A 15,073-nucleotide genomic window follows, 5' to 3' on the forward strand; every position below is an offset into this window, starting at 1 on the left:
ACTTATAGTCAGTTAATCTATGACAAAGGAGACGAGAATATACAATGGAGAAAAGACAGTCTCTTTAATAAGTGGTCCTTGGAAAACTGGACAGCTACATTTAAAAGAATGAAATTAGAACATTCTATAACATCATATACAAAAATAAACTCAAAATGGATTAAAGACCTAAATGTAAGACTAGAGACCTTAAAACTCCTAGAGAAAAATAATGGACAGAACACTCTTTGACATAAATCATAGCAACGTTTTTTTGGATCTGTTTCCTAAGGCAAAAGAAACAAAAGCAAAAATAAACAAATGGAACCTAATTCAACTTAAAAGCTTTTGCACAGGAAAAGAAACCATCAACAAAACAAAAAGGCAGACTACTGAATGGGAGAAAATATTTGCAAATGGTATGGCTAATAAGGGGTTAATATCTAAAATATATAAACAGTTCATACAACTTTTCTTGATAGAAAACCAACAACTTGATTAAAAATAGGCAGAAGACCTGAATAGACCTTTTTCCAAAGAAGACATATGAATGGCCAAGATGTATATGAAAAGATGCTCAACATTGTTACTCGTCAGAGAAATGCAAATCAAAACCATGGTGAGGGCTTCCCTGGTGGCACAGTGGTTGAGAATCTGCCTGCCAATGAAGGGGACACAGGTTCGAGCCCTGGTCTGGGAAGATCCCACATGCCGCGGAGCAACTGGGCCCGTGAGCCACAATTACTGAGCCTGCGCGTCTGCAGCCTGTGCTCCGCAACAAGAGAGGCCGCGATAGTGAGAGGCCCGCGCGCTGCGATGAAGAGCGGCCCCCACTTGCCACAACTAGAGAAAGCCCTCGCACAGAAATGAAGACCCAACACAGCCATAAATAAATTAATTAATTAATTAAAAAAAAAAAAAACATGGTGAGATATCACCTCACACCTGTCTGAATGGCTGTTATCAAAAAGGCACGATATAAGTGTTGGTGAGGATGTGGAGAAAAGGGAACCCTTTGTGCACTGTTGGTGGGAATGTAAATTGGTGAAGCCAATGTGGAAAATACTATGGAGGTTTCTCAAAAAACTAAAAAATAAACTATGGTATGACCCAGCAATTCCACCTCTGGGTATATATCTAAAGGAAACAAAAGAACTAATTCAAAAAGATACACACACCCCCAACGTTCATGGCAGCATTACTTACAGTAGCCAAGATGCGGAGGCAACCCAAGTGTTCATCAGCTGACGACTGGATAAAGAAGATGTGGTGTTTTATTTATGTGTATACATACATACATATATACACACACACACACACACACCACACACACACAATGGAATATTACCTTAAAAAATGAAAGCTTGCCATTTGCAGCAACATGGATGGATTTAGAGGGCATTTTGCTAAGTGAAATAAGTCAGAGAAAGAAAAATACTGTATGATATCACTTATATGCGGAATCTAAAAAATAAAACAAACTAGTGAGTATAACAAAACAGAAACCAACTCACAGATACAGAGGACAAACTAGTGGTTACCAGTCGGGAGAGGGAAGGGGAGAGGGGCAAGATAGGAGTAGGGGATTAAGAGGTACAAACTACTATGTATAAAATAAATAAGCCATAAGGATATATTATACAGCACAGGGAATATGCCAATATTTTATAATAAGTATAAATGGAGTATAACCTTTAAAAATTGTGAATCACTATGTTGTACACCTGAAACTTATGTAATATTATAAATCAACTCTACCCCAATTTTAAAAAGGGGAACCATCCTGTAAGTACTCACTTCTAAAAAAAATTTTATTGGAGTATAGTTGATTTACGATGTTGTGTTAGTTTCAGGTGTACAGCAAAGTGAATCAGTTATACATGTACATATATCCACTCCTTTAGATTCTTTTCCCACATAGGCCATTACAGAGTATTGAGTAGAGTTCCCTGTGCTAGGCAGCAGGTCCTTATTCGTTATCTATATTATATATAGTAGTGTGTATATGTCAGTCCCAATCTCCCAATTTATCTCTCCCCCCATTACCCCCTGGTAGCCATAAGTTTGTTTTCTACATCTGTTACTCTGTTTCTGTTTTGTAGAAAAGATCATTTGTACCCTTTTTTCAGATTCCACATATAAGCAATATCATATATTTGTCTTTCTCTGAGTTAAGTACTCACTTTTGGCCTCTCACTCAGTGTAACAACCTTGAGATTCATTCATGTTTATATATCAATGGTTCTTTCCTTTTTATTAATGAGTAGTATTTCATGGTTGTTTATTCATTCACCTGTTGATGGCATTTTGTGTTTTTTCCAGCTTGGGGCTGTTATAAGTAGAGCCGCTATGAACGTTTATTTTAAAAAGCTGGTAATAAAATGTAAAATAGATAGCTAGCGGGAAGCAACCACATAGCACAGGGAGATCAGCTTGGTGCTTTGTGACCACCTAGAGGGGTGGAATAGGGAGGGTGGGAGGGAGACGCAAGAGGGAGGGGACATGGGGATGTATGTATATGTATAGCTGATTTACTTTGTTATACTCCAACAAAGATGTTAAAAAAAAAAAAGCTGGTAATAACCCAAATGTCCATATTAAGTAAATGGATAAACAAATTTGGTAGATTCAGACAGTGGAATACTACTTAGCAATAAAAAGGAATGAGCTCCTGATATATTCAACAACACGAATCTCAAAAACATGCTAAGCAAAAGAAGCCGTTCACCAAAAACGTATATACCGTTTGATCCCATTTCTGTGAAGTCTAAGAACACGCAAAACTAATCTATCCTGATAGAAGTCAGAAAATGGTTGTCTCTGCTGGAGTTGGTGGTAGAAATGGTGCAGGTGTTGACTGAAAAAGGGTGATGAAAATATTTTATATCTTGTTTTGGGTGGTTGGTTATGTGAGAGTTTATTGTCAGAGCTCATTGAACACAATGCTTTAAGTTCTGTTAAATATTAATATATTTAAATATATTATTTAAGCAATAATATATAAAGTACTTCTCAGTTTTGAAACGTAGGCATAATTGAGCCTTATAAAAGAAGACATTAAGGAAATCAGTACTCAAGTATAATTTGTTACTCTCTTCTTTATCCTGGCGTTTCTTAACTACTCTTTCATCTAACCCTGATCTCCTAAGTTGATGAGATGTGATGCTAACTTTTCTCACGTTTGTATCTTGCTTCCTCAAATTAAAATACAACAACCTTAATAAAACACATCTTCAGGACTTTAAACCAACATGATACCAAAGCCTATCCTGTAACTTGACTTCAGCTGAAAGTTTTAAGTAATCTGAGGTGATGGGAATGGTTTATTTTGCATTTCTAGTTTTCAGATTGTTAGAAAGACCCTGCCCCCTTTCCTCTGGTCTGGGACATCTGCTTTCTCCACGTGTTTCTGAGAGGAAAGGTTTCCTTTTGCTGCAAATATGAAAACCTATACAACTTAATCTTTTCCTGAGTAGAAGGATTTAACTTTCCACTTCTTTCTTGAGTCAATTTTTTTTTAAAGTCAATTTTCCTTTCCTTAGTCTACAGTCCTTTCCCTAGAACAATATGTTTAGGAAACAATAAGATTTAAAATGTAATCATAGGTCTCTTCTTGATGGCTCTTTCAGAACATATTAGGGGGTGTATGCTTTAATTTCTTCCAGAGCGCCAGTCGGAATGTACCTATACGTGCCCATAAAAAATAATAGCAGTGAGGAAGTCAACTTCGCAAACAAAGAGGTCATAACTTGGAAGCAGCATTGCTGACTAAGAATGCATTTTGTGAAACGTTTGCTCTTGCATTATGCTACCATTAATGAGTTGGTTATTGATGACCTAGACTATGCAGAAAGCAGTGGCATGAGTAATAGATTACAGGCCCCTTGTGGGTAGAGACCACATCTTACATTTTATTTGTATTCTGTCGTACCAAATAAACACAGAAAATGAACAGATCTGCATAAGAAACAGATAGGTGCCATGTACTTAAAGTAATTCCCAACTCATTTATGTATTAATTCTGGAGTTGTTATATATGTACATAGGTCTCATGTTTTTGTCCAGCTTTGAAGACGTTCTGCTTGGGGTGATCGAGAAAGAGCCACAAAGTTGCCCAGCTTTCCCAAAACTCTTCCCTGTCCCCGAGTTCATGATAGAGACTGAAACAAAAATGCCACCTCAAGCTCCTGGCGCCGTGGCCGAAGCTGAGCGCGTGGCCAAGGACGTGCAGGGTTCCCTGTGCCGTCACCCTCTCCTTGGCTTCAGGCCGCCGGGAGGAGTAAAAGCTCTTCCAGTCCAACAAATTCTAAGACCTTGAGACTTTATCCTCTGTTATCTTAACTTTGGAATGAGTTCAAGCAATTATTACAAAAGCAATTTGAAAGGTTAAAGTGTCCCCTGTGTAAATTTATTACTAAGGAAATGAAAGCCAAGTTATCTGCCCACAGATAATTGTGAGTTTATTTTTCCATTTCGAGATATTTGCTGGTATGTTGATAGCCTCAAACAGTCATTCTTAACCTTTTGGGGTCACAGACCCCTTTGAGAATCTGATAAGCCTCCTGCCTGCCTGCCCCCCTTCCCCACTCCCTCAAATATGTCTTGTGTTCCCACTGTGTAGCAGGCATTGTTTTGGGGGGGCTATGCATTGTACCACCGCACCTCCAAAAAGTCTGTCTGCACATGTGCACACCATTTCACATACGATTTTAGGGTTTGTAGATTGAACTCCTGAAGCCCTCCTAGAGTCCAAAAATATCTTAAAAGTAAGTGTATGGCTAAAAATACTTGACACTCTTACTAGACAGAATCTTAGTATTTGCAGGGATAACAACGGAGTGTCCTTCCGTTCAGGACCTGCCCAGGGAGACAAGATCCTTTAACTCCTTTAGATCACATGGGTGTGGGGTAGGAGACAAGGAATTTCACATTTCACTCCAATCAGAATAGGTGACCTGCGCCGGATCAGCAGGCTGGTTCCTGTGTGTGAAAGCGGTGGCTAGGGGCGGCCTTCAAGGACGCTCTACCACCTCAGCCTGTGCTTCTTAGAAAGAAGGAATTTTCAGATTACACTGTGGTCGCTGAATCTGTGTCTGTAAGCCTCCATTGCCATTCTAACTGAAAAACTGACCTATTTTCTGCAAACCGTTGCGCAGGAGCGGATGTGTTTTCATATGTGATAAAGGACTGCACACCTGCGGGGACACGAGTGACGACACCTGTCACTCTGACCTTAAACCCAGAATTGCTTTTCTGTTCTCTCATCGGCGTTCAGCTCATGCTGAATGGAAGAGATCTAAACTCTAAAGGAGACTGTTTCTCTAAAGAACTGGCATTCTGGCAATTCAAGAAGGCTCTGAAAAGCCTCACGGAAAGCAGACTCTCACTCTGGGTGTTTGGTTTTCTGTGTGTTGCGCTGTGATACCTGACAGCTCCTTGGAGCACACACGCCATCGGGCCCACAGTGCTGCCCTCACCCTGGCCGCCCAGACCACACGGCCTTCACACGTCATCCTTTAGGGTTAGCGGACTCACTGCAGATGGGACCTTCACACACATTTAACGGGGAAAAGCTGTCATCTTGGAACTTATTAAACTTAGCGATCTGGCATGCATAGATGAGGAGGACCATGTGACAGCAACACATAAGGTGGCGTGCAGACACGATGTGAGAGTGAAATTAAGGAGAGGTCACTTTTATTTTACTCTGAACCATAGAGACTTAATGTGCTCGACTTTACCGAGGAAACATCTGCATAGTGATGCTATTTGGATTCAATGCACTTCATTTGTGGCTTGGAGACGACTGTATTCTACCATTTGCTTTTGAGAGCCCAGCTTGACGTGCTGGAAGTCTAAATCTTGGCAGAGAAAAACTGGATTCCAAACATTTTCTGAAATGCTTAACGAGTGAAGCATCTTTTAGTTTCCCTAACACAGTGCCCTGCGTGTGGCTACATTGAGTGTTCGTGTCTGTTCTCTTAGAGTCTATTTTTTATGTTACTGATTTTTGTCCAGAAATCACTTAGTAGTTTCAAATAATCGATTTAAAACTATTGGGTTATTACTTCTTAACCCACAGAAAGACAAATTAGAATTTTTTCATGTTCTTATGGGTTTTGGAGAAAGAAAACAATTTTAGGCAAGAACTGGCATTAGGATTATCCTCTATTCAGCCTTAGAGCTCTAATTTAATAGTAGAACCAAACCATGATTCAACTATTTATAACAGAAAGGCCTTTGGGAAAAGTGGGGTCTGCTACTTCCACAATTATAGATTAAGGTTGAAATGGAAAAAGTACAGAAACTCTGGCTCCCTTTCTCCCAATCACAAAGTAGCATTAGGGTCCCTTTTGCTAAACCACCGCCGTGTAAAATCTTAGAAATTTTTCAGTGATCATGTATTTTTATAGTTAGTGTACTTCAGCGAAGCTATTCCTGTAATTGTAAACAATTGATTAAATAATCTGATTCAAATATGAGGAAGTCTGTTTTTCACTGGAACAAGTTTTTGACCTATAGAAACACTCTGTTTTATGTTTACCTTAAACATATATTTCTCAGAAACTACAATTCTCTGAGACAAGACTTATTTTGCTGTATTGAGATTCACTCCAGGTAACACATTTTCAGTGTGTTGCTGGAATAACTGACATTACATATCAGTCTTATGTCTTTAAGGTAATTTAGGTCCTTGTATATGGAAGTTTCAGAGTAGTATCATCAGACATGACTGGGACATGAATGTGTGTTTTCTGCCAGATCAAAGTACTGTTACTCATACTCTGAAGAGAAACGCGTGTGGTTTTTGCAGATGAATTGCATTCTTTGAGCTCTTAGCTGCTCGTGCCTGACAGGTAGTCCATCAGGAAGACCGGTCTATGGTGGCACTGTTATAATAATAAACACACAGAAAATGGGAACATCAGTGCCCACGCAGTGCTGGATCAATAGAATATACAGTCCTAGGGAGCTGATGACAAAATCCCATCGACATAACTTATGCCTAAGATTATCAGATGTTTGAAGAAAAATAAATTCTGAGTGAGATCAGGAGAATAAAAGGGATGATGTGAGGAAACCCTGTGCTGTGAGCCGCGGGTAAGTTGTAGTCGGTCCCTGGGGAGGACCTAGCACATCTAGACTGCGACGTTTAGTTAAGCCAGAATAGTGGCAACCATCATGTAAGATGGTACAAGATCTTGACGTCTTGGATTCCAGCTCAGCTCAGCAAATACCTGTTGAATGTGTCACATGCTGGTCATTATGCATTCAAGTCCCGCCCTCCAGGAGCTCAGGTCTAGTGGGGGAGCAGTTCGGCAAACACTTAATTATGACATATGCTTTTTTTTTTTTTTTTTTTTAAGTCCAAGGATGTGTGAAAAACTATGGGAGCAAAGAAACACTTGAGACTGTTTCCCCCTAGAGGAGTCTTGAAGGACAAGGACTCAGGGCGGGAAGACACCTTAGGAGCCCACGCTTGTTATTTGACTCCTGGGAGATTTGGGGATTAACCAGCAAGATATGGACAAATGAAAATATAAGTTTAAATGGCCAACAAAACAGAATCAGTTGTTCCTTTTTTTTTTTTTTTTTTTTTTGCGGTACGTGGGCCTCTCACCATTGTGGCCTCTCCCGTTGCAGAGCACAGGCTCCGGACGCGCAGGCTCAGCGGCCATGGCTCACGGGCCCAGCCACTCCGCAGCATGTGGGATCCTCCCAGACCCTGGCACGAACCCGTGTCCCCTGCAACGGCGTTGTTCCTATTTATTTTTATTAGTACCTGCGACTTTTTCTGCTTCCTAAATTTTTAAATGTTTATTCACTCTGTTAAATCTCCTAGACTAAAGCAACTTTCCTCTGAAATAAATAAAATTAGGGAGTTAGTATATAATGGAGAAGATCCCACGTGACCTTTCATGAACCTGAGGGCAGTAGCAGACTTTAAGATTTCCATTTTGGGAGGATAAAGTCCTCTGTGGAGACTTGAAAGGTCTAGTGACATAACATGCATTTGTTAGAAATGAAATCTTTTTTGAAAGATAAATCCATCTTTTTCTTTGGAGATAATAAATACTCATTTATAGTTGGAGATTAATATTAATTTGATACAAATTAGTGCAATGCTCTAGTACAGAGACTGCTTCTGTTGTCATTGTTTATGACATTAACTTTGTAAGGAAGTTAATTTATTTAGCAAGAGGGAGGCTGTTCTTACTTCACAGTATTTGTTTAGGTTTTCTGCTGTTTCCCCCAAAATGTTCATGAGTATTAGTCACGCATAAAAGAGAAGCTGCTTCCCATCTGCTGTGAACCTTCCAGTATTTGGAGATCATGGGACCACTGATTTGTGAGGTGCAGTTAAACTATGTCACATGAAAAGAACCAGACCAGGGGCCAAAGATAACAGTGCTATGTAGACTCTCGGGGGCCAGCGAAGGTTTTGTTTTACAAGATCGTGTCCGTGTTTGGTCAGTGAAGCTGAGGCAGAAGGTGAATGAAAGAACGTTACTTTAAAGGCATTAAAGAACATGCCGGAGGAATGCATTTTTAGTGCAAAGTGTTCCGAACGGGGTAGAAGTACCGGGTCAGCCCAGAGCAAACAAGTGCAGCCTGTTTCCCTCCCAGCTGTGGATGCCAAAGCTGGCCTCGCATCCCCTGCCCTCAGATACCGCGCTCCTCGCATGCCCTTCCTCCTTCCTCCTTCCCTCCCTTCCATCCTTCCTTGGGACCTTTTGAGAGTTCACATGAACCTTAGGTTAAACAAGATGGATTCACATCTCTTATAACCAAGCCTACAAATCATTCAGACCTGAAAATTGTTTTCATACTTTATGTATTTCGTTTGTAAGGCTGGGGGAGGGGCGTATTTTATGGAAACAGATTGAACCAGGAAACATGACTGTGGCCATGAGAGAGAGACCACCCTCCTCACTAGTGAAGAAAGTGTTTGAACCCCACACCTGCGCCTAACCTCCAGCTCTGACATTTCATGCCTTTCTCTTTCTAATCGCTTAACTATCTTGCCATCTTTCGGTAGGACAGTAGCTGTGTGTGTGTGCTCACAACCAAGTGCCAGTCACCTGGCACCATCCGTGGGGTTGAGCTACAAAAACCAGGACGGGGTCAACGGTACAAGGAATTCTGTATCCGAGCAAAGTCTCAAAAACAAGTGTCTGCACCAAACACATGATCAGGTGTTCTTGGCCCTTCCACTGGGATTATTATTCCACTCATTCGAGAAAGACTTCGTGAAAAGAACGGGGTCTGAAGGAATTTGGAGACTTTTGGCTTATCCTTAAGTGCCCAGAAGAGGTTTGTGTAATTTACACTGCCAGGTTTCCATGGCTTTCCTAGTGAAAAGAGAGAACTTAAATGCCTTCTTTGCTGCCTACTGACTAAAAAAAATATATTTCCTATCCTTCTGAGAGAAATTACTGAGATTATTTTTAAAGAGAGTGAGGGCGGGGTGGGTTGGGGAGCGGGGAGGAGAGCATTACCGAGTCAGACACCCTTATCCTGCCTACGTAACTTCAGCTACACAGTTATGTCTTATCTGCTTGCTAACTGTATGGCGATAGGCCTTGTATTTTAAAGTTGCACAAATAGTAGCATGAGTATCGTTAAAAGATTGCAAGCCGGGGCTTCCCTGGTGGCGCAGTGGTTAAGAATCCGCCTGCCAATGCAGAGGACACGGGTTCAAGCCCTGGTCCGGGAAGATCCCACATGCTGCGGAACAACTAAGCCCGCGTGCCACAAGTACTGAGCCTGTGCTCTAGAGCCCGCGAGCCATGACTACGGCACCCGTGTGCTGCAACTACTGAAGCCTGCACACGTAGAGTCCGTGCTCTGCAACCAGGGAAGCCACCGCAATGAGAAGCCCGCGCACCTCAACGAAGCGTAGTCCCCGCTCGCCGCAACTAGAGAAAGCCTGTGCACAGCAACGAAGACCCAACGCAGCCAAAAATAAATAAATAAAATAAATAATTTTTTTAAAAAAATTATAGTAATAAAAAAAAAGATTGCAAGCCACCTTCATGATTTGGAGTTGAAAGTTATTTGAAGTCAAATATGGAACAAATGACAAATGTCTTAAAAGAAGAGATTTATAGAAATATTTGTTAAAACATAAACTAGAGAGGTAAATCCCCAGAGAGCTTCCAGAATGAACTCATGCACCGTGCTAACGAGAGTCAGAGGTTTCCCAATGAAGGTGCATCAAGGACATTTGCCGTTCCCTCTGTGACCCTCTCAACTAGCCTCTTAAAATTTGATCAACTTTGGATTTTGCTGCTAGAGACATTAAAAAAGCAGAAACTATTTGTATCAGATACCATCAGCTTGCTCTCTCTCGTGTCTGTGGTACCTACAATATTCAGACATGAAATCTAACATGGAAATTTGCTTTCCTTATCTTTCTTGCAGAATTAAGAGGAAAATAGAAGATGTTAATAGATGGTGTTTTAACAGATATGATCAGGCGATGGTACATTGCCTGTTGCCTCAAACATTGCTTTTTTCAACCCCAGATCTCCAAAGCATGACGTAAACCTGGACAGGGCAATTTTAGGCAGAATTTCACAGCTCTGCTATTGAAGTCCTGTGTTCATCAACAGGAAGAAGATCGCCCCCAAACGTGTTCTCAGCGTGGGGAGTCTCATGTGGGCATCATTAGGCGGTTCAGGGTCTTCCTATTCTTTGCTCCACTGTGGGGTTTCTTACCTCCAAGAGTGATGTAGGAACAGCTGAGCTGAGCCTCACACACCACAGTGCCCTTAAAGCCCACCTGGACCTCGGCGGGGCGGCCGGGCAGTGGCCGGTACCCAGGCGTGGTGGGTGGGAGGAAGGCTCGCAGCATGGTGGGTCCCAGAGCACTCAGAGCACCTCTGCTGGTCCCGTCTCGGCGCCCCGCGAGGCTGTGCCTCGTGTCAGGTGACGGCGATCACTCCAAGTTTGAGAATGCCAGAACCACACCACCTTCCCCGGTCCTTTTCAACCTGGCCGTCTTCTTTCTTCCCTGCGGTGCCTGGTGCCCACCCAGGCCGGCCTCGCCCTGTGGCCGCCCAGGAGAACTGGGGGTGAGACGTGAGGGCTGTGTCCGCCCGTCGGCTCCTCACCTCCCTGACGGTGACAGGCTCTGGTTTGCATGGGCCACCACCAGCTGCTCCAGTGCCCCTTGCTCAGGACAGAAATAGGCTTGTCCCGGCTGGAAACGTGCGCCTGAGAGGCGGGAGCTGCGGTGGAATGTGGCTCTCTCTGTGAAACTATTTTAAGGAGAAAAAGTTAGGCCCAGTTCTACTCGTTATCTTGCTTTGCTCTCAGGAGCCAGGACTGTTGGTAAATCTGTTTCTCCTCCTTGACTATTTAAACTGTACATTCAAACTGCATATTAACTGGGGTGAAAAGAACTGTTTCCAAAATGACCCCATTTTAATCTTAAAGTCACGTCCTAAGGAAATCTCCACAGTGTCTCCGTGAGGCTTCAGACCCAGCCTTCCCTTCCTCCCCTTCAACATCTGAAAGATGTGTTCACAGCACCCCCCCCCATCTGCATCTCAGTTTTCTCGTAGTGATAACATCGTCAAACCGCTTTTCTATTTCCATCAACAGTTTCCTTGGCATCCAGTCCTTATGAGAACCTAGTTCCTTATGTCAAATGCCACAAATGTGTAACATCCCCCAAAAATGGCACCCAAAATATTTCTACTTATATGTTCCACTGAAGAGACACAAATGGCTGTTCTTCCCCTGCTACTGGGCTTCGAATTTCTTAGTTGTGTGTTTCTCTCCCCTGTTACCTCTTTCCTGCTTTGATAGTTTTGGGAAGTTCCATCTCCAAGGAAAGGAAGCTTTCACTCTAACCAAAGAATAGAGCAGGATTCTGGTTTTGTAACAAGGATTAAAGCCTCCAAAACATACAACGTCTTCGGATATTTTAGTCGCTGAATGTCGGTGATCCGATCCACTCTCGCTCAGGGGAGCACAGAGCAGGTGGGTCGGCGTGTGGGAAGCTGTTGGGGCAGCTGGCGCTGGGGATTAGGGTTGATGGACCGGGAACGGCCTGGAATCAAGTTCTCAGAGACTCGCTTAATGATCTTGAGATGAAAGAATTTCTTTTTGATATTAAGGCTCTCAGCGCATAGGCTTTAGAACTCAGACGTTCTTTTTTCCAGAGTATCCATGTATCAAAGAGGAGTATGTGTGTGTATTTCTAAGAGGACACAATGGTTCCATCAAGAAAAAGCTGCCCCCCCCACCCCCCGCACACGCAGGTAAGATAAGGATTCCTGGTGCACGAATCACACAAGAAGTTGACGCCATTGCCCCCTTTAGGCAAGTTGATAGTTCAAAGTTATAGGGTCCTTTTAGAGACATATGCTTAACACAGTACTAAAGTTTAAATTTTTTAAATAATTTCTTTTAAAAATACGTTGGTTTTCATCGCCCTACCATAACGTGACAGCTATTTCAGTGAAGTGTTTTTTAACATGTATATATAGTTAGTGTATTATTTATATGACTAATGCCACCAGATCCTCAACTAGATATTTATAAATGTATTTTGGACCTGTTTAGCCTTTGCTATAAAAGTGACCTAGACAGGCACATAGTAAGGTATATCATTTGTTTGAAAATTGTTAAATGAATCAGTGGCAGCTACATTATACCACAGTGCTCTTTCACTACGAAATCATTCGGTCAGAGCTGCACCTCATCTTTCAACAGTTGTAAATATTACGTGCAGACACTTTGAAGTCAGAGATGGTTGACTGAGTTTTGTTTTTCCTGCACTGTGTCCTCACTTAGGGCTTTCAAAGCCGATCTTTCAGTTACTAACACCTTCCTGGGAGAAGGGGGAGGGACGGAGGCTTCCAGGCCTAATCTGTGCTTCAGGTTTCCCATACTTAACAAAGAAGACGGAGCGTGTGTGAGCGTGTGCCGGGCCTGCGGCGGCAGTGATGTTTCAGGGCTGGAGCTTAGAGTCGAGGCTCGTTTTCAGTCTGTTCATCCATTTAAGAGGCATTCGCCGCGTGCCTGTTGTGTTCAGGTGCTGTATTTTTAAGGACAACATACTTCAGTGTGTGTCTGTGTGCACACGCGTGTGTGTGTGCACATGCGTGTGTTCTCTGTGGGCCTAAAAAGCCCCAGTGCGAGGTTTTCAAGCTTGAACTCCAATGACTGGTTTCATTTATTCAAGAAGTATGTATTTCCCTCAAGATGGAAAGTGAATTTCTTTGCATTTTGTAGTTTTGAAGATGCTCATGGTTGGTTTGATGTGTTTTTTTCAGTGTCCATTTATGGAATTTGGTTTTACGACAAGGAAGAATGCCAAAGAATTGCAGAGCTTATGAAAAAGTAAGTGCTGCGGGCTGAGTATTTGTCAGGACTTGGTGCTTTGTATTTCTAAGTGTACGTAGCTACACTGTAATCTAAACAGAGCACGTCTCTGACAGCAGTCCTTTTCGCCGTGGTTAGGAACACATTCACTATTACTTAATAAATGAAAAATAAACATACATGACAGTGTTTTACATTTCCACCAGGTAAGATTTATTATGTAGAAGGGTTCCCCTCATTTTTTCCTGCACGTGTGCAGAATCTATAATATGAATTTTTCCAGATGGCAGTTCACCTTAATATTATCCTCCTTTGTAAATTAGCAGCTTTTTCCCTTGAAAAGGTATCAGTATATCTCAGTGAAGAGAACATTCAGAGCCCTTCTAAAAGGCTGTCCCAGATCCTCTGGGGTGCCCACATCCTTCCTGCCCTGAAATCTGCCCGTGGGGCTCAGACCTCCCTCCCTTCTGACCCTGCGAGGGCTTCGGAGAGTCTGTATTTTCAGTTCCTTTGGGAGTATCTGAGCTAATACTGATTTAGTGATCAGTAGACAGCCCCTCTCTCTGTCTCTCTCTCGTTACTAGTCTCTTTTTTCGTTAATCTCACGAGGCCTTGTGATTCACCCCAGTCAGCACTGGGGGAAACTGAAATGACTGTGCCTGTCCCGCTCTCGCTGCCCTGAGGACCCCGAGAGGAGGCCCGGGTCAGCACGCCGTCTCCTCTGGGATCCGTCAACCCCTTTCACGGGTTCTTGAGCCCCAGGCCTGCTCACTGGGACGCAGTTATTTCCCTGCACTTATGCAGATGGTTTAGAGCCTCAGAAGGAAATGAGTTTCCTGCACGTGCAGGAAACTGACCCACCTGACCCAGGACTGGACTCGGCCGAACACAGGGTCTGCCTGCCGCCAGCGCGGATTCGACAGAGCAGCTCCGTCTGCAGAAGAACCATTTTTCAATTTTAAATCCCGGGTCAAGGAACTGGCTAAAGAGTGACCCCAGAATATGGAATGTGGGGGGACTGTTTATAAATAGGATTGATTTCCGAGAAGCCCATTTTAGGTAACTGCAGGTGGGGATTAGGCTGTGTTCAAACTGGTATTTACCACCATAACAGCGAGTTCCTAGAACACCCATGTTATTGTAAACTGTGCAATGGATGGTGATAGCAGGATCTCATGCAGAGTAAAAAACACCCTGTTGCCCAGCCAAGAGGCCACGTAAAGACTGTCAGATTCCCCGGTGATTCCTTCACAGCTGGGGCTGGGAACTGGTCGTTGGTGAGCAACAAGACGCCGACGTGTGTGGATTCCCTGCCTGTCCTCACTTAGAACTGAACCTCTCACCGAGCCCTCAGGTCTCCTTCCCCGTAAACGTCACGGCAATTATGAAGGAGCGTGGGCTGCGGCCAGAGCCCACGCAGCGGGCAGTATTCCCCTCAGCCACGCTGTAGCACGGAGGAGCGACCTGGCCTCCCTCCGTGTTGTTTTCAGGAAAGCAGAAGGCGCTGCTCACTGCTATGTTTTCGTACCTTCTCCTGGGGTGGAACCTTCACTGTGTTTCTAAACCACAGGATTCGAGGGGCTGGAATCAGCCGCGCTTTGCCTTCAAGGCCCTTTGGAACCAGGGGCAGACGCCCGATTTGCCGTGCGGTTTGCCCAGGGCTTGAGAACCCTAAATTGGGTTTCCTCAGCAACACACAAGTCCTTTCTACTGCTCTCAGTGAGGAGTTGGCAAACTTTTTCTGAGAAAGACCAGT

The 15,073-nt window shown here is 43.2% G+C and overlaps 1 protein-coding gene across 3 annotated transcripts in view; it reads left to right on the top strand.

Moving 5' to 3' along the window:
- Window positions 1-15,073, top strand: part of DCP1B (decapping mRNA 1B) — a 52,747-nt gene that overhangs the window by 22,594 nt on the left and 15,080 nt on the right. For all 3 annotated transcript variants that reach the window (XR_016394834.1, XR_016394835.1, XM_089920111.1), the window contains exon 4: window positions 13,269-13,335. Coding sequence is in view for 1 of the 3 variants with exons in the window: in XM_089920111.1 (XP_089776237.1) it covers window positions 13,269-13,335 (67 nt within the window). In the remaining 2 variants the exon portion in view is untranslated. The remainder of the gene's footprint in view (window positions 1-13,268; window positions 13,336-15,073) is intronic.

This window comes from Delphinapterus leucas, chromosome 11, assembly GCF_059928025.1.
Source record: "Delphinapterus leucas isolate spDelLeu-1000000601 "Yukka" chromosome 11, BTC_Dleu_Yukka2, whole genome shotgun sequence".
In the NCBI taxonomy this organism is placed as follows: Eukaryota; Metazoa; Chordata; class Mammalia; order Artiodactyla; family Monodontidae; genus Delphinapterus; species Delphinapterus leucas.